Source organism: Carassius gibelio, chromosome B6 (genome assembly GCF_023724105.1).
Source record: "Carassius gibelio isolate Cgi1373 ecotype wild population from Czech Republic chromosome B6, carGib1.2-hapl.c, whole genome shotgun sequence".
NCBI classification, from domain to species: domain Eukaryota; kingdom Metazoa; phylum Chordata; class Actinopteri; order Cypriniformes; family Cyprinidae; genus Carassius; species Carassius gibelio.
In genome coordinates this window covers 10086080-10110314 of record NC_068401.1, presented here as the reverse complement: position 1 = coordinate 10110314, position 24235 = coordinate 10086080, and the positions used below count along the sequence as shown (strand labels likewise).

The 24235-nt window shown below is 35.4% G+C and overlaps 1 protein-coding gene across 2 annotated transcripts in view; it reads right to left on the bottom strand.

Annotated features, from left to right (window-relative positions):
• The window catches only part of LOC127959097 (gamma-aminobutyric acid receptor subunit gamma-3), a 54520-nt gene that overhangs the window by 8197 nt on the left and 22088 nt on the right, over positions 1 to 24235 (bottom strand). For both annotated transcript variants that reach the window (XM_052558087.1, XM_052558086.1), the window contains exons 3-5: positions 19130 to 19212; positions 3817 to 3954; positions 1727 to 1879 (exon numbers count right to left, since the gene is read on the bottom strand). In XM_052558087.1, the coding sequence (XP_052414047.1) occupies positions 1727 to 1879; positions 3817 to 3954; positions 19130 to 19212 (374 nt within the window). The remainder of the gene's footprint in view (positions 1 to 1726; positions 1880 to 3816; positions 3955 to 19129; positions 19213 to 24235) is intronic.

The window sequence follows — 24235 nt, the reverse complement described above, 5'->3', positions numbered from 1 at the left end:
CTCTCTATGCACAAGGCAGGATATAAAGACGAAACTGACTGCCTAAACCTGAAAACCACTGTGACAATGAAAAGTTTCCATGGATGGTAAAGGTTCTTTGAAAAAACACATGAGTGTACTGTTTGGGTGTCTGCATATTTTATGGCCATGCATTGACTATGAACAAAAGGAGTTAATTTATAGGACATTATAGATAACGAATTAAATTTTCAGGTTAGGCAACAAAAAGTTGTTCCAAAAGACAGACTGTGCACCCTATGTTTGAACCCTAACTATTCTTCTGGGTTCTATCTTGGTCACATCCTTTTCTAACCTGACATTTCGACTGCTGTGAGCCCAAGCCCTCTCTCTATCCCACATTTTATCTCAGCTGCCTTTCTCTCTGGACTTTATTGATCAACTGGACGCCTGTAAAGCAAATCTCTACTTTTTCTTCTACTCTCTTTCTTTCCATTGAAGGTGTAATGACTTCTTTTGTCAGACAGATTAATTGCATTCATCCTTCTTTTTCTTCTCAGAATATGTTGCGAGTTTATTTCTTTTCTTCCAAACATAGATTGTGCAGGGCTCTGGCCTTTTCTTCCAGTTTTCTTAGCATTTAGCTATAGGATCGGTATAAGATTTATGTCAGTCTAGGATCCTGTTTTTTTGACAGGCACTGATCCTGCTTGTTAGTTTGAGAATACTCAGTGGAAACACCATCTCAGACCACATTGATCTGTGGTGTGTTCAGAGATAATCAAACAAGACAGACTAAGAGTGGCAAGCTAATCAAGCTACATCATGAGACAGATTAAAAGCCTTTCTAAATTATGTTGCATGATACTTTATATGCCGATCTCTCATTGAACAATATGAGGATAAATGAAAAGAAATAACATGGTTTAAACAGCCACTAAAATAAAAGAAAAACTACAAGCATAACTAAAATTTGTTGATAAATTAAAAAAGAAAGATGATAAATTAAAAAAGAAAAATTACCTTGACAAAAGTGACATTTACCAGGACAGGACATGGACTTAATCAATGCAGGAAACTATAAAGAAATGAGTAAAGCCAACAAAAAAGCAGATGAAGCACTTTCATGAAATATGAAATAAAGTGAACAAATACACACACTAAAAAGAAAACACAGATTTTTCCTGTTATAAAAATCCACATGTAATAGGATATAAAGACAAATCCTTTACTTTAACTGCCTTTCATTTTCATAACATGTGAACTTGGTTAATTAATAAAACAAACCATTTATTAAATTAATAGTTCGCCCAAAGATTTAAATGCGCTCACCTTCAGGCCATCAAAGATACAAATGAGTTTGTTTCTTCTTCAGGAAAGATTTTGAGAAATGTAACATTACATCACATGCTCACCAATGGATCCTCTGCAGTGAATGGGTGCCGTCAGAATGAGAGTACAATAGCTGATTTTACTTGTAACACAGAGCTTTTTGCTTCACAAGATGGTAACTGATAACTGAGTTGTTTGGATTACTTGTGGATTAGTGTGATATTTTATCAGCTGTTTGGACTGTGATGTAATGCTACAATTCTCCAAATCTATTTCCAAGTAAAAACATATATAAAAATAAAACCTCATCTACTTAGAAGACAATAGGGTACATTTTCTTTTTTGGATGAATTTAATAATGCCTATTTAAAGACAAAGAACCCAAACATCAAGCTGCACATAAATGATATCAGGTATCTGTATTTACTGCATGTACCTAGTGCTGTTCTGGCTGGAGTTGCATCTTTTTTGATCCAAAAGGAGACCCAAGAGAGAACCACAGTAAGTATGCAGGGGATGTAGGTCTGAATTGTGAAGTATCCCATTCTTCTGCTTAGGTCAAAATATACAGTCATCACCACGTAGTCACCTGGAAAGGGGTGGGGGGTGAAAAAGATGTGTACATGAGTATTTTAATTTATAATATATTTTAAAAAAACATTTGTGTTAAATAGGTTAATTAAATACAAATTAATTATACACGTATTGACACTTTTGAAATGTGAAGGTCATTTTGCCTTTATATTTTCTTTGAAAAGCCCTCATGTCTGTTTTCATTCTTATATTCATATCATGAATTTGAATCATGAACATGAATTATCATTTTTTTTTTTGTAAGAGGCTGGCCATGACCTTGAAAATATCCTGGCACTCTGATTAAATAGTGATGCTTTACAATTTTTCTCTCATCTTTGTTGACACTTGATATCCACATATCAAGGCTATTTTCAAAGGGGTCCTATTATGCTTTTTAAATTTTTCAACTTTAGTTAGTCTGTAATGTTGCTTTTTGAGCATAAAAAGATCTGCAAAGTTACAAGGCTCAAAGTCCACTTCAAAAGGAGATTATTTAACAGAAATCACTTTTCAAAAACTACGATGAACGACTCGTTTGGACTACAGCACATATTTTCGGGATTTGTGATATGACAAATACAGATGAATGGGACGAGACCTGATTTAGCTGCATTAGAGAAGGCAGCGAGTGCCATCCCTATGTCAGAGACACACTAGCTTTCCCAAGGTAGACAAACTTAAGAGTGGTTACAATCATCCGGGTTTAAATCGCACTTAAATTGATTTGATTTTGATGCAGTATTTACACTGAAGCTCACTGTGGTAAGGGGCGTGACATTTCCCAACCAGGCGCCGAGTGCTGCCAATCACAACACACACTGGCCCAGCAAACCAATCACAGCACATTTTGTATTTCAGAAGGCAGGTCTTCATTTGATACATGATCTATTTGAGCCATTCATGCCAGACTGGAGAGAGAGGTGTTGTAATAATAGGAAAAACATAGTATGAGAGCCTGTTGTAGTACACCCCCCCCCAAAAAAATCAAGAATTGGTAAAAGCGCATAATAGGACCTAAGCCCTGAGAAAATGTCGTCCAATTGTGCATGTACAGTAGTGCTTTAATTGAAGTGACGTTAAATGCTTACAATCCTCTGACCAAGAGTTTTCAATCTTAATGCGGGTCCATTAAGATATTGCAGGGGGTAACATATTAGAAAAACTGTATATAAATGTCAATAAATATACTGTCAATAAATACAACCTCATACTGTATGTCATCTTTAGCTGATCTGGTCAATTCTATTCAACGTAAAACCATCATTAGACAAATGCAAATGTCTTTCTGCCACAAAATACATAATTGTGCACTGAATCCAGGACATTAAAAAGGATGTAAAGGTAGTTGCTTGAGAAAATAGGTCAATGCTAGTTTAGCATAATTTAAAAATGTAAATTAAAGGAAGATATTATACTGAGCATTTTTATTCATGCTAGGCTGGATGAGAGTTGCTATGTTAGAAAAGTTTGGACTCAAAACTTCTAGTCCCAAGACATATAGCTATTAAAATGTTACGGTGAGATTTTTTTAAATGTATACTATTTTATTGACCATTATATTAACCATAAGTGTGAGTAAATATAATATTACAAAAGATTTCTATTTAAAATAAATGTGGTTCACTTGAGCTTTTTATTCACCGTTTAATAAAACACTGATGATATTAAGAAATATTTCTTAAACCAAAATGATAGAGATGTGAGACTTTGCCATAGCAAGAATAAATAACACTTTTAAATATATTTAAATAGAATATATGGTTATTGTGAATTGCAAGAATTTTTCACAGTATTACTATTTTGATCAAAAAAATGCGGCCACTGATCATAAGTGACTTTTAAACCTTCTAACTATTCTCTTCATCATACTTTATTGATAATCAAACTCCTATTAGATCCAATTAATAGAGAGAGCAAATAAATAAAAAATAAAAAATAAAAATAAATTACCTGCTGTTGTCTTGATTATGTCTGTGGTGTTCCTCAGGCCCATGAAGTCAAACTGGTAAAGTCTCCATGACTTCTGATCAGCTGCCTGCACCGAATTCTTTCTCCACTTGTAAATCATTTCATCTCGTGGGTATCCATCTGTAATTACACAGAGCATAAGCCAGTGACCCCTAGCGCCCCCTTCACTTATGATGGATGCCTGAGTGCAGCCCAGTGTCAGGCATCGAACTGCAGCATTTGTCTCTAGCCCAGAGCATGCTAATAAAACGCACATCACAGGCACAAGGAAGACAAAGGCATAGAAAGAGAGAACAAGTAAATGAGAAGTTTGGTTCGATTATCCACAGCATCCATCTTGATGCAGACACTCAACCTTGAGATGTTTGTCTCTAGCATGCAACCTGTGGCCCAGAAAAGAGATTTTAAACAGCGGTCTCTTGAGCCTTTGGAACTCTAATCTTAAAAACGATCGCTGATGCTACTCTTGCATCGATTATCCACGTCTCAGAAGTACTGCAAAGTGGATGATGTTTCATGTCCTTTTTAAAAATTCTGCTTTGAAGGGATAGTAAACTCAGAAATGAAAAAAAAAAAAAAACATCATTTCCTCACCCTTTTGTCGTTGCAAAACTGTAGGACTTTCTTTCACAGAAATAGTATTTTTGAAGACTGATTTCACAAAAAGATGCATGAATTACTAAAGTCGTACTATATATATATATATATATATATATATATATATATATATATATATATATATATATTATCATTATTCACTGACAACCATGATAAGGGCCTCTCCTTGGCGAGTTAATGAGAGCAGAAATTACGCATGATTTATGAACGAATTGTTCTCATTTTGATTCAGATGACCAAGAATGATTATTTTGAAGCAGAGATGGGACCAAGTCACACATGTGCAAGTCTCAAGTAAGTCTCAAGTCTTAACCTTCAAGTCTCAAGTAAGTCCCAAGTATTTTTTTCTTGGGCAAGTCAAGTCAAGTCAAGTCACAAGCTATGTCAAGTCAAGTCCAAGTCAAGTCACCTTAATATTGTTATTTTACCTGCAGAATCTGATCTTAATAAAGTTAAAAGACAAGATATAAGTAACTGTCAGTAAATTAAAATAATTTGGATTTGCATTGTAAATACTCATGTTCAGTAAAATACATCATGGAATCAAACAAAATTGTAACTTCCTAAAATTATTTATTTTTCACTTCTGCCAACAGTGTTTGAAATGTTTTACATTTTCAACATTGAGTCCATAAAACAAATAATAGCTAAACATCCAACAGACTCCTCTCTGAACACCTCTCTCTCTCTCTCTCTCTCTCTCAAACACAGTTTACATACAACATTAAACTATGAATTAACACATGTGGAATTATATATGGAATTATATACATAAAAAAAAGTGTGAAACAACCAAAATATGTCATATTCTAGGTTCTTCAAAGTAGCCACCTTTTGCTTTGATTACTGCTTTGCACACTCTTGGCATTCTCTTGATGAGCTTCAAGAGGTAGTCACCTGAAATGGTCTTCCAACAGTCTTGAAGGAGTTCCCCGAGAGATGCTTAGCACTTGCTGGTCCTTTTGCCTTCTGTCTGCGGTCCAGCTCACCCCTAAACCATCTGGATTGGGTTCAGGTCCGGTGACTCTGGAGGCCAGGTCATCTGGCGCAGCACCCCATCACTCTCCTTCTTGCTCAAATAGCCCTTGATGCCTTCAGTGTGACTCTACAATTTTCATAGTCATGAAAATAAAGAAAACTCTTTGAATGAGAAGGTGTGTCCAAACTTTTGGTCTGTACTGTACATAACAAAGTATGAAACAACTTAAAATACGTCATATTTATATTCTGTACTGTATATATATATATATATATATATATATATATACACACACACACACACACACACACACACACATATATATATATATATATATATATATATGCACTTCTCATGATTGGGTAATCGCGGCAGCTACATTCGTTTTTCTGATTAATTGTTTTGCTCTATGACAAGGTAACAAAATATTCGGGGCTTATGCCCCCTTAGCCCAGCCCTAGCGCCGCCCCTGGAATGCGTTTTTTTGACGGCCTGCTAGCGGATCATTAGGGGCCGTTCACATCACGTCTTTTGCGCGCGCAAGTACGTTATTTCCAATGTAGGCGCGCGGTATGCGCGCTCATAATGGAAGCAACGCGCGCGCGTCGCACCGCATCGAGTTAAAAACATCTAAACTTTTCAGAATGCCGCAAGCGCACCGCAGGTCATGTGACAATAACTAACCAATCAGCTTCATCCTTTCCCGTATCAACGTTGAAAGCTCAGCTAAGATGAAGGAACAGCTGTTCATAGCTGTATATGGATTGCCATTTTGAAATGAATTTAGTAGCAGAGCTACTGCGAGCGATTTTTAGTGCTGCAAATCCATTTATCCTTTGCTGAAATTTCTACGTCTTCATTGAGAGAGAGAGCGTGTCATGGATGCTTAGCAACGACAGACGCCCCAGGAGCACTTCTGCCCGAGCGCTTTGGAAAGAAGGAGAAAGCGGCGCGACTAGCGTTTTCCACGCGTTTTTAGTCGCGAATTATTGAAGACAAAAGCGATGACCCTCGGTACCTCTCAGGCTGACATGTTGATGTGATGTGATATCTGATTTAAGTGGGCGTGGTGTGTGTAAGGTAGAGAGGGCATGACTGATGATAGTGTCCTGATCCAGTCACGACGCTATTCTCAGCCTGCGCTCCAGCTGAGTAATCAACTTTATTTTAAAAAATAATTTATATATTTTATATTCAAACTGAAAACATGATGTGATTAACACTCAAGTCATTCAAGTCATCGTGTCTCAAGTCAAGTCAAGTCCCGAGTCTTTAACTTCCAAGTCCGAGTCAAGTCTCAAGTCCTAAAAATAGCGACTCGAGTCGACTCGAGTCCAAGTCACCAAGTCACAAGTCCCCATGTCTGTTTTGAAGATTACTATATTAACATCCACATTCTGTTTATTATAAGCCTCATTGCAGTTGTCATCTGCCACTTAAAATGCTCGAGCCTTTTGTTTTGCTAATGAATCAGTGCCATGTTTATTGTGGCAAATAGTGAATGGAACAATTGTAAAATAAGCAATTCACACAGGTTTAAAAAGACATGAAGTAACAGTGAGTAAACGTGTTAACTGTCCCTTTAAGCAGCAAGAGTGCTGGCGTTGAAGCCACATATATATTACACAGTGTCCAAGAATGGTCCAAGACTTTCTAATATTTCTTAGAGAGTATATTCTTTGATAAGTTAGTGGAAGCACTTCATTCAGACACTGTGATTAATAAAACAGCACAATTAGATTTCCACTCAAATACGTATTCATTCCATTGAACATACAATGACCTGGTGCTGTTAAATGGTAATTAAGCCTAATAGCCATCTGAGGTAATTGTCATTCTCTTACCAGATTAAACACACTAAATGAGGAAAAAGATAAAAGATGCTTTTTGAATAATTGAATTGCATTAAATTTTTCCTTGGTCTATGCAGAAGGCATTCAAGTACTGATAAAGATGTTCTTGACCACAAACAGTTGACATTTTACACCAGCGAATAATAATCAGATACTTTTTTTTCCCTACATATTTTAAGCATTTTTTTCATCTGTTTGATATTGCTTCAAAATTTAATGGGTCATAAAGGGACAGTTTACCCTGTCGGAACTGGGGTCCGACAATATTTGACCCTATTTATTTTCATAGTATGGCCCAAAACAACACTGAGATCTGAACTGAATATGCAATAATACACAAAACAAGAAAGTGTGTAATTTTAAATCTACACTGTGCAATACGGTGTATTTTGGAAGAATACTAGTGTTAATTTAGCCACAGACAGTGTTTCATAAACACCTGTTGGACATCCATTAAATTCATATTCCTAATAAATGGTACTAGCAAGAAGGGTTAAAGTAAATGAAAAAAAAAACATGTTATTAATTGGCACACAAATAAACTGAAAAATCCTCGTCCTCACCCTGGGTAAATCCCCTTGTGCTATCCCTGTGAACTGTGAGAAATAATTAGTAGTGTATTGTATAAAGTTTACAATTTCTTGGCTCAATCAGCCATAAAGAGGTTGCAAAGGATCAGCAAAATAGTTTCATATAAAATTCTGTGTACACAATAGTAAAATAGATGGAGCCTCCATAGATGTATTTTAGGGGGTACCAGGGGACCAGAGCTGAAATTGTGTTATCCTTGATTGAGTGTCTAAACGTATCAGATAGAATGGTTTTATAATCTTATATTTATTATTATAGTTTGGTAGAATGGCAAACAATAGCTTTAATTAAACTAAAATCTGCTGACTGTAACACATTTAGTGGTATACAGATCCAAATGAATACTCACCAAATGTCAAATTTAAAATAAAAATTGGCTTAGGCAGGTAAATCAGTTTAATTAATATTAATTTAATTTAATTAATTAATAAAAAATTGTATAAATTGCAAGAACAATAGTGAAAAAAGTGAAAGTGATGTGACATACAGCCAAGTATAGTGACCCATACTCAGCGTGAACGCACACCCGGAGCAGTGGGCAGCCATTTATGCTGCGGAACCAGGGGAGTAGTTGGGGTTCGGTGCCTTGCTCAAGGGCACCTCAGTCATGGTATTGCTGTCCCAAGTAAAGAACCCACAATCTTAGTGTTAGGAGTCAAACTCTCTAGGCCACAACTTTCCCAGTGTGACTCTGACGTAAATCATGTGAGTTAACCAAATAAAAAATATGTGATACTGTGCAAAATTTCAAATCTGCTTAAGATTTCCAGTACAGGAAAAATCAATTTTTGATTTTTAAATTATATGTACCAGCATGTATATGGCCTCTGTCAAACTCTAAATGCCTTGTCAGTGAAACAACTTGTCTTTCAATCATATTGTTGAACTCTGTGTTCCTCAGACATTATAATAATAACCTATTGTGTCCGGCTTGATGCCACACTTCTGTTCTCCTTTCCATCATAATATTTAGTTGACAGAGTTGAAGTGGAGATCTCTTTATATTTCTTTTGATAATAATCCATGGGCAGTCTCAAAGATACACTCCTGTATTTCATCCCAACAGTTGCCCTGCCACCCTCTGTCTCCATCTCTCCCATTTGCATTGTCCTTGGTTCATTATTGTATAACCCTTAGGTTATGCTGGGCTAAAGGGTACAAGCAAATTCAAGAGGAAAAAATAGCCATTGCCATGGGAACCAGAACCATCCATTGGCCTCAGTAGTTGAAGAAAGGAGAGCTGATGAATAACAGCATGCAAGAGCTTCCCGTGATGGTGGAAAGATCGGTAGCGGGAGGAAGACTATGTGATTTAAATCTAATAGGGTGTGTGAAGAAGGTCTTGGTAGCACAACAAATAACTTTGTAATTTCATCATTCATCAACAAAGGAGGTTACTATTGATTTGTGAAGGTCTAAACGCGAGCCATACATTTCAGTTTACACATCCTGCCTCTATCCGCCACATCGGATGAGAATGCCATGGTTAGGTGGGCAAAAAAGATTTATGGCTCATCTTATGACCGGCAGAAATACAATCAAATAAGAAAAGAACAAACAGATTGATCTTTGTTTAAAATTCAATGACTTTACACACACAAACGAACTGCCTTACAGCCTTCTAGCAGGACTTTGTGTTTAGTAACTGTTACTGATATACTTAAAAAAATATATAATAATTTATAGACCTTGCGAGTCCTGTCCACACATGAGGTGCTTAATCAGGTTTTTATCGGTGCAGGACTAGAGCACAAAACTAATACTCTCAGTGCAGAGCTGGCTGGTATCAGAGCTAAACTGCTTCCTTTCAAAATAATGGACAGGGTCAGAAACAACTGACATGGATGTATGAACATTCAAAAGTTTGTAATCACTAAGATTTGATGATGTTTTTGAAAGTAGTCTTATTACAGTATTATTAAATGAACATCTTAAGTATCACATACCTTCAGAAATTATTCTAATATGATAATGTGCTCAATGTTGAAAACAGTTGTGCTGCTTATTACGAAATTGTGAATGTCACTTTACTGTCACATTTGATCATTTAATGTGTAATGGCTGAAAAAAGATATATTAAAATTATATAAAATATTAAACTGTTTTCAACCTTGACAATAACACGAAATGTGAGCACCTAATCAACGCATTACAATAATAATAAAGGATCATGTGACACTGGAGACTGAAGTAACGGCTGCCCAAAATTTAGCTTTGCCATCGCAGAAAATGTTTTGATTTAATTATTAAAGATAATAAAACAGAAAAGTTCATATTTCACAATATAACAATATTTTTCATCAAATAAATGCAGCCCTGGTGAGTAAAAGAGAAAAGACAAAAATATATATATTTTATGTTTTGGTTTTATATTGGTTTTATGGTCACAAGAATAGTATGTAATATCAATAACACTAATATGGTAAAATGCTCAAGATATATAACAACAAGAGAATAATCACATAAACATCATACTTATATAACTTATACCGTCAGTATCTGAGATATTAATAATTTTAACTAAACATTCAGTCATTATGAAAAGCAGCTCTATATACAATCAAATATATATATATAAAATCAGCATGAGCTCTATCTTTTGTTTTTTAAAGAACAAGTGTTTGGGGTTTGGGAGAAATACAGCAATAATCTTGAGTGAGAGCATTAATACAGAGATGTAGGGAATCATCTAGCAGAGTAAAGCTTTATATTTCACAGACAAAAGCAGAGCAAGTAAATTCTTTAGTCACACATTTTTAAAAGTGATTGCAAAATCATCTCCTCCTCACTCAGTAATCGGGACAGCTACATAACATTAGCATGAATATGCACAGACACAAAGTCACATTCAGACCAGCTGAGACATGGGAAAAACAATGGCTTTAGTCAGGGTTGGTGTGATGGATTTCACCTTAAGTACTAAAGAAGAAACTGAATATGATGGTGACTGAGGATGAATGGGAGTGTTTTAGAGCTGTTAAAAATTGTGTGTCTCAGATGGGTTTCAGTGTAGCTGTGGGCCATGCAGAGGAAACAACAAGAGAAGAGTTATAAAAATAAAATATGCACAGGAAAGGAAAAATAGTGAAAAGAGTAAACATTCAAAAATGGAAAGATTAAAAGCTTCGAGGCAATATTCGACTGATCACAACCCACTCAGACAGTCAATCCTCTACAAAAACCAAAGGCCATTATGCTGAACTAAGCTGATGCAAATGATGATAAAAAAAAAAAAAAACACACTCTGTAAAAAACAATCTTGGCTGCAAGAACTAGTGCAAATATAATATATAAAGCTATGTATATCCAGTGCATCTTTCAGCTGGTTACATTGTTATACCAGTAGGTTGTGACAGCTGACAAGTGTATTAAGTGAATCATGAAATCATTAATTCTATTGATTCCTTCAAACATGTTGATTCATTCAGGAACAAATCAAGCGACTGGCAGAATTACATACTAACATTCTACTCTGACTATTCCTGCCATATAAAGATACACATTTTTTTTTAAAGAGTAATATGCATGTGGTTCCGAATTCACCAACACACTTTAGTGAGTCATTGAATTATTTACTCAACAGTTTCATTAAAAAATGCAAATTATATCAGTGCTGATAGCTGTGTGGCCAGCACACGAGTTTGAGACTTGGTTCATGGACCTGTTCACCATTTTTTGACTTTGGAATTTATTGCTAATTCTTATCTGCCTTGAATAATAAATTCAAATGACTTCATGCCCTCAGGTCTCTGAAAAAGCATGTTGGTATGTGTGGCATAATATAACATTCAATTAAGGTTATAATCACACTGTGAAAACACTGACCTATTCAAATCTAATCCTCACAAGAGACTGCCAGCACTTTTATTTGTGTATATATTGAACTGAGGTAAAAGAAGAGATTTAATAATTAGCCCAAGGGCTCCGAAAACCAGCCAGGACCCATGAACTGCAACCCAGTGGATGTCTATGTAACACTGAATGCTTCCATCCCTCTTTGGTTGTAAACCACCCAACTGCACCATTTGCTCTGGATGGATTAAATAACTCTTGGAGACTTCATCACATCCAACACCTCTTTAAGCACTGGGGATTTCTCTCTGGGATTTCAGTTAATGGTACAGCACTTTCCTTCAGCACTTTGTCATGCCCCAACAGACTTGTGAATCCTGGCTATGTAGGTCTGCTGCCAAATTCTGGCTTGCATAAGAACTGAGTTTGTACCTATTAGATGAGTTTGATTAGGGATTACAATCTCAGTGGTGGTTCATAACTTTTTAAAGACTTCAAATGTTCAATGCCACTTCCCAAGCCATTTACTATACATGTTTCTGTAAGTAACATGATCAGGATCTCTTGACCTGGTTCAAAGGAGCTAGATCTTAAGTTATGACAGCAGGTAACATTAGATATTGATTGAATGTGAGAAACAATGAGAAACATACATACTGTAATATACCTTTCTACATGTTAACATGATCTTCTTAGCTCTGCTTGAGGACATTCTTTCACTTCCTGGCAATACTTAATCATTAATCCTCACCAACTCCTCTGACATTGAGAAGAGGTGCATGATCAAAAGGTAATCACAGAAGTTCCTATCAGCATATAAAAAGTCCCACTTCATTTAATGAACCGATTCCGTCCTAGATCAGCATTATAATTGGTGTCTGAGTGTTTTGCTCAATTTTAAACATTACATCCTCCCTTTGTTCAGCTCAAAATATTGCTGATGGCCTTTTTAATCAAAGCTTGGAAACAGGACAATTATTTTTAACCATATATTCCATATTATATACCATTTTCATTTAAAACTCAACTACATAAACTGTTTGTCTACTTTTTCATTTGCAAGCCTTTGATGATGAAAGAAGATAATGGACAGGTTCTCTAATTTCACAGAACTTTTAAGTTTGGATTATGACAGTGAACTGATCCTGTAAATTACTTGGGAGATCATCAAACAGTATTGCAGCATTTGAAACATTAAAAATATAGAGAAGTAACCACAGATGTGTTGTAGACGATAAAAGAGTGAAAAGAGAACAAAACAAATAACCGAAGAAGGAGAACAAGCAGAGAATTTTCTCATTCTGACACAAAAAAGGAAGGTTTATTAAGATTTATGTGCAGTAGCAGAAGCAAAAGCTGCTAAATAAGCTGCCAATCAATTACGATTTTGGAAATTATTAGAGTTGATTTACTTTTTAATATCTTATGAAATGCATTTTTGCATACTGCTTAGTCACTTACCAATTTCCAAATGTTTTTCTCGTTTTGTATCACTTGTCGCCTCTTCAGTCTCACACATTATTGTGAACATTAATGTGAGCAAACTATTTTCAGTTAATAACCCCAACATCCATCTAGATCTGTTTTTGACCATCCTTTGAAAATGACCAATAAATATCCTGTCATGTCTGAGCAGAAGTGCTATCAGAGCACATGAGCGTTCATAACTGCCTCTACAGTATGCAGAGTAAAAAGACTTTGATGGAAATGGTAATGTCTTTCCCTCCAAGCGAATCCATGAACGGGAGTCAAATCAATTCGATGAGTTAATGGCACTAAGGTGATTCTGTGCAGCAGGAAAAGCAGCTCCCATTGGTAAGGGCCACAAAAGATGGTTTTTATAGGAATTGCAAGCACACACACCACTTTTCTACCTTTTAAATGAATCTGAACACTACATCTATCTACATTACAGACTGTACAGATTTTAAAGACCGCTGACATTTCATCAGGTCTCCAAATGGTAACTGGGTCAGTTGCTTGATGGATCTGATGCATGTTGCATGGTTGCAGTATACCAAACCAGGGTCATTGGAAATATGTGTCTCTAAATACATTTCTGCAACATCATTATTACGTACCTTACTGCAAGTTTCAAGGCAGTTTCAAAGTGAAACATCCAGTAGGTGGCGCTAAAACGTGGGTTCAAATATGTGACCCTAGCTAGTTTTTGTTATGTTGATATTACATTGTTTTTGTAGTGTCACTAAAAGTTAATTCTGTCATGTTGGAAATATCCCCTATACCAAACCCAACCCTAAACCTAACCCAATAGTGTTTACAAATGCAATACTAGTATTCAGTAAAAACGTATATGTTGATGCAATCATGCCATTTGAACTTCTTTATATGCAGGTTTGAACTGTTTTGTGGAACCATAGTTTCATGGGATTCATACCCAAGCTCTTCACCTCTCAAACCTAAATATAGAATATAAAAACCCATACACTAAGCTGGATATGTGACACCAACGTTCAAAAGTATCATTTTCCAAATGTCACAGCATGTTTTGAATTCATAACATCATATTCCTATAGTAATTGTGCTAAAATTAGGCTTTATGTGAAAAGAAAATCATACTTTGTATGAAAAGGAACAAAAGTTGTCTGAGTTTTACTGCCTCTGTTATTTATTTCAACTGAAAACTGCAACGATTCGTTTCTATAGGAATTTTTTTTTTTTCCAGTTTTGCAGAAATGTATTTAGAGGCACGTATTTCCAATGAGCTTATGGCCCTAACATTCTTTGGTATCCTGCAGAAGAAAATCAGTCAGACATGTCGAAACATAAAGGCAAGTAAATGATGACAGAATTAAAATTTTTGGGTGAAATATCCTTTTAAAAAGTGAAAACCAGCCTGTTTTGAGTCGAGCCTCCATCATTTCTTGTTCCCTTTTGTCTGTCCCAAGTACTTTCTGGCCTCACTTTAATGAAATAAAAGCCAAAAATGTTAATGAATAAATACAAATATATGCCACTTTAATGTCACTAGATATACAGTACACTGAAAGCTCATAGCCTTTAGGCAGGTGACATCTTTGACAAACAAAGGTAGAAAGGTGCCCACTGCTCTCGTCAGCTTGCTTCAGCCGGATCACAGCAGACAAACGTGTTGCCTGTTGTCAGGTCTGCTAAATACCTGAAAGCACCTCTTTCCGTGTAGGGCAGGAAAAGACACACTGGCTAGGGGGAGTGTTTCATCTGTGTTTGTTTATGTACACAGGGACTACAGCACTGTATGTTTGAGTCCGTTAAATATGCTTCAGAGGACAAGCTGCTGTGCTGGGCAGTGAGGTGTGAAATATTAAAATAATCTTTCTGGCAAATTGCTCCTCTTGGGTGCAGACGGGGGACCATTTTCTTTGTGACTGATACAGGGGCAGGCATTTCAGTCCGAGTATGCTCGCTCCTGTGTAGCCGCTAACATGAGAAGGTCCGCAAGTTCCTGCCTGATGGGCATTAACCTTCATTTGCATATCAATTGAATTTAAAACGCAGGGCTTGGAACCCAGCACTGGTTTTTCAAAAACAAATGGCCAATGCTACAGGGAAATGGAAGAAAGTAGCTTAGAGGTGAAGAATAGGAGTGAGGGTGTCCGAAAGCTTGAGGGATTGCTTATTATGGCTCATTCTCCTTTCCTCAACAGTGAAAATTTGGACCTTTGCTGTGCTTTAGAGGCCCCGCAGAGAAGGTTTGGGCACAAGACAAAGAGAATTTAAATTCTACCCTTAAAAAAATAAATCTTGCTCACATCCATTGTTAAGAAGCCTCAACGGAATTACCTCATTATACAAAACCTGATCTACATCCTGGCACTTCTAGTAGTAACATTGCATCGTACTACTAAACTTCATTATATATCCATACATCAGAGTTGTAATTGTAAGCAGTAGTAATTAATGACTGTTAATATCTCTTGCAAATGATAATGACATTTCTAAATATATTTGAAAGTGAAATATCAGAAAAAATTTACAATTTGTTCAAGCACATTGTCCAACACTGGAGGACCACAAATTCTGTTGTGCGCCTGCATCTTAGGGATCAGTGCCAAACACAGCAGTGTACAAAGGCAGGACAGAGAAGACAGATGGTTTATGCAGCATAAAGGATGCAATCTGTGTCAAGATGCATCCCTGCATTGGGGAAAGTGGAGATCTACAACATCTCTTATGAGCTACTTACAATGCCGTTCTGACATCTCTACATCGGCAGCTTTGCTACAATTCAAACTCACAGATTGTGATTCCCAGCATCAGGCAGGTGATTCCCTACGTGATCTAAATTCATACCTTCACTGAAGCAATTCTCGCAGAAATGGAGTTGCATGACGAGGCAGTACGTGATAAGGTTAAATGCTGTGGATATTCTCATCGTACTACCACTAAAGAAGCCCTTCAGAGGAGAAACATCTTCAGACTATTGAGTAATATTTTATGTTGTATTGAATGAGTATCCTAAAAGATAGTTGAAAATGGCGAGTTTCTGAACAGTCACTCCACAATGCCATGCACAGACCTACACTTTGTTATACAGTTTTTACAAATGGTTTTTATCTCACTTTTGGATACAAATTTGGTAACAATTTAGTATAGGGACCAATTCTCAAACTTGGGTCACAATCAATTCTCTGTGACTTTTGCCTCAATAAATTCCTAATTGATTATATTATATTATATTATATTATATTATATTATATTATATTATATTATATTATATTATATTATATTATATTATATTTAATTAATGGTTAGTAAGTAGTAGTTAGTAAGGACGTAGAATATGGTCATGTAGAATATGTGCTTTGTAAGTAATAAAAAACAGCCAATTTTGTTAATAATAGGCATGCTAATAAACAACTAGGTAATATGTAGTTGCTTATTAGCATGCCTATTATTAACATATTGGCTGTATTTTAAAAGTGAGAATTCATCTTAAAATAAAGTGTGAACCAAATTTGTCCTCACATACACATGCAAGATATCCTATATGTTTTGTATGTATCTTGTATAAAACAAAATTACATTAAATAATCAAACAAAGCCCTTCAAAGGGCATAAATCTGCACATTATTATAACACTGTAAAAAGTGATTTCCTTACTCAGCTTTTTTGTCTTGTTTTCAAGTGCAAATATCTAAACATTCGTAAATCAAAATAAATTACTTGAGAAGCAAAATGACAGAATGTTGTTTTTTCTTCTTCTTTTAAGCACAAACTCAATTTAGAAAAAAAGTCTCAAAAATGCACGTCATATTGCTTCTAAAGTATTGATTTAATAATGTTTGTACATGGGAAAACAAAAATACAGAGGAGGAGGAAAATCACTTTTTTCTTCAATAAAAACACATGCTCTAGTCAAAGACAAAAATGTGTTTGTTCTGCTCTAAAAATGGTCGAAATAATTGAGTGCCTCAATTCGGAACAAATTATAACTTAAAACAAACCTGTACACTAACTTCAAGAATTTATATAATTAGTAGCTAAAGGCACAGACCTTCTGAGATGCATGGTCATCAATTTACTAATATGAGATAAATTAATTGTGTATATAAAAAACTGAAAGTTTAAGGAAAGCAGGAATAACACATAATGAATTAATGTTTGATTGAGTCAATACAGTTAAATACAGACCAAAAGAGACTTCAGTTTATCCTGCTTTTCAGAAGTTTATTTTCTCTCAAGAGCAGTGTCTTTGCAACCAATTTTGTATTCCTCACAGCCTCATCAGTACGAATCAAGTATCTCTTCACTGACACCAAAGCAGAAATCTGTTTAATTTAACTCAAATTATACTGGAGACTACTTAGCTTTATCATTAGCATAACAATGACCATTATTAAAATGATTCAATTTATGTGAGACAAGTAAAAAAACACTCTTGCAGAGTCAACGTCTGAAAAATCTGAGTGCACCTGGAACCTGCTTTAGTCAAAATATTTCTAGAGGTAGGACTTTCTTCAGTCCTTCAAGTCTCAATACAGTCAGGGCCAAGCTTTCAGAAAGCTTACAAAATCAAAGTTATTATCAGCTATGAGTAAATACACATAAACAAATGCCATGCAGTACAAAGGTGACTATGAATAATTATCCAATAATACTCTGAATTTGAACTCCCTATATTTTCTATAATGCAGCCAACAAGTAAACAGCTTTAAAAAAAAAACATTTATTTTAACATCTCTCCATAATCTCTCATTTTTTGAAGATCGCCTTAAGTTAGTGCTTGCGTAATAACTCTAATAAGACTACTGTTGAAAATGGGTGTAATGTAAAACATAGCTTTCTGTAAATAGGTGCTGACTTTCTGAGCATGGCTCCACAAACGAGTATGATGACCAAAAAAAAAAACACATTTTGAGAAGAGCGGAGAGCCATGATGTGTATTAGTGGGTAGAAGCAGAGGCTGAGTGAGAAACAGAAGTGAGAAAACACATTACACAAGGACAAAAACTTTTCCAATTTATCTACGTCCCTCTCTGCCCGGACTCTTAACACCACAGATGCATCACCTATTACCCATCACCCTTGAGTAATGTCATTCATGATACCCTGCTAATGAAGCCAGCCTTCAAGAGCCTGTTGGACACACAGAGTAATTACCAGCCCTATCCGTGCCCTTGGTGTATATATATAATGAAATCCATGGTCTACATTCAATATAAGAAAATATATGGAGAACAAAAATTAGATATTACACCATAAAGCATGACATCCTAATTAGCAGTCACATATTGACTACAGCAATGCCATGTTTTTTATTATATATAAAATCCAATTTTATAGTCTAAATATCACTTCTGAGTGTCTTTCTCTATTAAAGGGGTAATTTCCCCCTTAATTAACTTTCCCCTGAAGTCCATATATAATGTTAGATTTTTTTTTTCTGTGCCCCAAAACATTTATAATTTACTTTTTAAATTTCTCAACTTGAAAAATTAGACTACTTTTTTTTTTTTTTTGCTGCTGTGACTCCAATATAAAGGCTCTTATTTCACAAGCTTGAATTGCTTTTGTGGTAAGTTCTGTTTCTGCTATTATTTGAAAATAGAAATGTATTGGTTTTGTTGTTCTGAAAAAAAAAAAAAAACATCCATTGAAATCAATGGCTAAAGTGGATTTTCAGATCATTTCCCACATTGCTCCAGAAGATATGTGTATATTTCAAATACATTCTAGGCTATATTGTTTCATCTAAACTGAACATTTACAACATGTAAGGTGACAGAGCGAGAAATGTTTTGACCATTCAAAAAGATCATAGTTGCTTATGCAACACTGTGCTGATATACTTCAAATAAAGCATTTCATAATGCTTGTTGATACTGCTGTACATGAATGCTTAAGGTTGTCTTGTACAACAGAACAAATGACAACCAAACATTCAATACCAAAGAAGAAAAAGGGTCTTTAAAATGAAATGGAAGTGAATACGTGGAGCATAAAGAGAAGAGATACTCACAGCTGGAGAAGATGAGGGGGCAGGAGTGTTCATCCATAGGAAAGTTATGCAATTGAAGCTGGCACTCTGCATTTATGGTCAGTCTATCAACAGAAAAAGCAACAAACAGTTAAGATGCAACCGAATTTTCTGTACAATATAATGCAGAAAGCAAAAGGCATTTGCTTTAAGTGAAATATCGAGATCCCCTGTTTTACTTATGTTATTATTATTTTTTTTTATTTGCTACTTATGCTAGATAATTGCATGTTGATTCATGATATTTTATGATCAGCTGTTACCTTATGAGGGCTGACAAATAATGTTTTCTGCTTATTTAAGTTTTAATTTTCAGGATGAGAAATTGCCAGTTAGACGAAGCTTGTTTGACAGATGTCTACTCTGAAAAAGGTTTAATTCACTTTTCGGTTCTGTGTGACAGCCCAGTGTGTGACGCTCAGGTGAAGTCACTGATGTGTGAAGTGTCTGTTTCATACATTACTGTAGGATTTAAGGTTTAATTATTATCTCCCACAGGAAGAATGTGATGAACTATAGCTGTGATAACTGCATGCTTATTAACCATATAGCATAAATAAGGATGACACTGTTAATATGACACGGAAATTTTATTCTCTCCTCTCAGAAGGTAATCCATTATAGTTTGTCTGTAGTTAGCATATATATATGTGTGTATATATATATATATATATATATATATATATATGTGTATATATTATTATGTACTGGTTCTAGAGCATTTGAAATGAATAGACAAGTAGATACACACCGCTATGTTGGCTGTTTAAACTTAATCCCTTGCTTCAGTGAGTAATATACTGTAGTGCCAGTGGATAATTGGCTTACTGTTAGCAACCTTAGCCTTTGCAAATATGCAACAAAGAACCATCATGGTAAATACTGCTGCATTGGTAAACGAATGTCCCGACAGCACATATTAAGTATTATGGAGAGGTATGGCAAATCAAATTTCTCATTTCTCAGCTCAGACCTGAACCTGTGCCACCGAGCTCTGCGTGTTGCAGTTCGGAAAGTGTACAGCACTCACAAATTCCAGCATTGTTTACTTCAAAGCTCAGATGACTGCAATTAAAATAGAGAGTGACATTTCGTAGTCTGCACTACCCTTTTCCCTTCACACTTCTCCTAAATACCACTGCTGCATGTCTGCTGTGTCACTGAATATCGATCATGAGCTCCATATGGCAGCATCTAGTTAGCCTTTGTTCCAGATTGGCTTTATCCGCAGAATTTGCCCCTCAGCATCAGTGCTTTTTCTCCTGTTGCCAAGGAAATATTTCACGGAGCACTGGAGACAGCATGATGCAGTCTCTCCACTGGCCTGTGAAATTTCCTCTGGTCCAAATAGACGCTCTGGTCTTCAGGCAGCTGAGAGATACCTGAATAAGACCATTGCTCTGCAAGAGACGCATTAACCAAGTAGCGGTTTTCCAAAAAAATACTTCACCGCTTGTTCTCTGTTCATAAGTTGTTGTTTTTGTCGTTGTTTTAACTCCATCTTTATTAGCACTTGTGAATTTTGCAAGTATATTTAGCACAGGTTTGGAACGTTATATGAAAAAGGAAGTAATAAATTGTATGGTCCTAAGGTGAATACTAACTACGTAACAAAATAATAAAACATAAAAAATACTTACCAACCCCAAACTTAAACTGATGAATAGTAGTGTATGTTATGTAATATGAATCTATTTATAGTTATTGTTTAACAGCAGTATAAAAGCAATCATGTTTTTTAGTCCTGAATATCAGACTTGATATTTAGTGCAATGTAACTCTTGCTTGTGTGAAGGTGCGTCAATATTCTGTGCCAAGTTATTGCCATCTTTCAGTATATTTATTTGAACACATGGCCTTTAAATCATGATTGTACATAAGCAGACAATGTCTTGATCTTGCTGTTGTTCTCATTGGGGTAAGCTTTTCTGAAGGGACAGCTTGAAAAGGACATGACAAGCAATGTCGCAGTGTGCATTTGGAAGTTCCCGATTTGAATAGAACTAGGGCAGAGTCGGCTTCAGTGGACACCCACTCATCTGACTATATCAGGAAATCAGCAGTAGTTTCAGACGTATGAAAAGACAACAGCAGACTAGTTTCTTGTGACAAGCCCATCATTTTTATATTTCCACTTTCACTTGGATCAAAGTTGCAATTGTTAGCTTGACAGTGTAATTCAAATGAGAAAGACAGATTTTATGAATTTGGTTCCTTTATTTTGTTGTCTATGAGCTTTGGGCTCTGTTGGTGTAGATGACTGCTGAAGAAAATGTATGAACCATTTGCTTACAGTGTTAGTTTGCAATAAGCAAATGATGCTTTCTCATGTGCACCCCAGTCTGCAGTGATGATACATATGTATTTATAAAGAGAAGTGCCAGAGGCATATACTGTAATTCACATTACGGCTCTCATTAGTAATGTCTACAGTGGTGTAAGCACATTCACTCTCAGTGGTGTTTTATTAAAAAGAAATAAAAATAAAAAATAAGGAAGGGAGAAAGGACATTATGTGATTTCAGATATGTTCTTCATACACCCTATTGTGATCATTTATGCGGTTTAAGTTTTTTTTTTTTTTTATCACAACAGGATAATTGTTAAACTATTTATAAGACCAAGAATAAATTCTTATAGTTAACAGATTATAGTCAAATAAAATCTATATAAATTACGCATAAATAAATACATTTATATAAAAGCAAGAAATACATAAGATCTATAAAATGTTAAAGGGATTCACCCCAAAATAAAAATGATGTCATCAATTACTCATCCTTATGTCGTTCCAAACCTGTGAGCCTCAAATTTTAATTGAATAACATGAAATTTAATAAGACAATACCTAGCACCCATATGACAGAGATCTGTCTCTAAGCCACTTACTTAAAAGTTTTTCTTGCATAAACAAGAGGTAAATAATGGTTTTTTTATGGTTCTCAAGAGAGGAGGCAGTAGTTTCCTATCTTTATTGCAGCTGCCATTCGAATCATAAGAATTTGTTTGACCAAAAAGTCAAGACAGTGTAAGAGAGTGTAAGAGGTTGTTGAGCAGTTCATTCATAGTGTGAATTGGCCCCTATAAAAGCTTAACCAGACTCTGCTACTATCCGTGCAGGGTTTCCAAAGGTTTGTTCACAAGCCCCATTTGCAGCGGGGTGCTAAATAATATGGCATCACAGGTTTAATTGTAGTCAAACCTAGTCTAGAGTCTTATTGAACAGATCCGTCACAAATACTAACCACTGAACCATACTAGGCTGGTCAGATATGAACGAGTGTCATCACATCTCAACATCACCGACACTGGAGTCCCACCAGACCAGAAAGGCTGTCTCGCAGTGGAGCGCTAACTCAGAGCACAGGCGGATGTCACTGAGAGTTCGGATTTGCTGATCTTTGGTCATATTTCCAAAGCCTTTCATGTTTTGATCAAAACACAGACCCATCCCAGACCCACCAAATATTATAAATATTTCTTATCAGAACAGAACTGTGTTTTGCTGTCTCAGAGAATACTCTTTGACCTAGTGCCTTGGCAGTGACTGCTGAAGTTTTTTGCTGTAAATTTGAAACTGTGGACCTAAATTCATCCCAGCTCCTGTTATTTCATCAAAGACTTTGAAAGAGATGACCTAATCTAAAATAGAGGTGCCTAAAAATGTCAAAGTGACATCTGCTCAGTCTGGGTAACTGATTAAAGGCACTGGAAATCATATTTAGGAACAGAGGCTTTGGAATGAAAAGGGGTGTAAAAAGTACAGAGAAAAGGATGTTGTGTCCAAATTTTACTCAAAAGCCTAAAGTATCTAGTCAAAATTCACGTTAATAGTTAATAAATAAATCATTAAAGATAAATCATATAACAGTCTCTTTGCTGCATACTGTATGTGTCAGTTTCCAACTAAACATATTCAATTTAATTTGACTTTTTATCATTATACACTTAAAAATTATTTGTTGCTACTGTATGTTTAAATGCTTGAAAAAATTAAAAGAACAAAAACATCTTGACATTTCCCTCCAGGTACCTTGTTGGGTCTCCACTGCAAGTGCATTACTTTAAACACGTTCTTTTTCCTTTTTACAAACTGAGAAACAAGTCCAAATTCTGTTCTTCAGTAATCAACTGCAGGCCACAGGCGCTGTAAACCCTTTCAAAAATGAATAACTGTACTTGTACAATACCATAATTTAATACGTGTACAATGTACTTATTGTGTTCATACTGTATTGTAAAAACACTTTTGTGGCTATTGAGGTTTTTATAAGCACAATGTAAAAACATGTATATACAAAATAAGTGCATTGTACTGTATCAAATGATCAATTGAAAGGAAAGTACATAGCAGTTAAGTCCACCGAATATAAAGTGGGACCAATAAAACCACATGTTACTACAGTTAAACTATTGTAACCACCAATTACCCATAGTTTTGCTACACTAACTACAGCTTAATCATGATATTTGTGTAAAACTGTGATCATACAAATGGTAATCAACACGCCATAAAAAACATTGTTACTACACTTTTACTACACTTTCATAAGGGCAGGATTAATAGAAAGTTACTAGGTTGGAGCTAAACTCTGCAGGAGTGTAACCTCAAGGGCCAAAGTTGAGAACCCTCTTTAAACATTACAAAAAAGGATCATTTGAATATATACAATTATAGTTTTATATATATATATATATATATATATATATATATATATATATATATATATATATATATAATTTAAAGTATTTAGCTACTTAATAGTACTGATTAAAGTAAACAAAAATCACAAGTACTACTTTTCAATCTGTTGCAAAAATCCAGAAACTAGACCACTGATGCTGACCTACTGTCTGTTTTATTATTAGATCCTGTTTTTGCAAATATTTGTTCTCTTTTACCTTTCATACAGCATTGTTATGATGACCTTGTCAAAAGCTTGTGGGATTTAAAAATTTCCTCTGATGGCCTTATCAGGGTGATCCTTATTTGAATCGACTAGACTGACAATTGTTTGTGTTGTGCAACACAATATCCCTACATTTACTTTTTTATCTTGCAAAGATAAAAAGTAGCAAACAAAAACA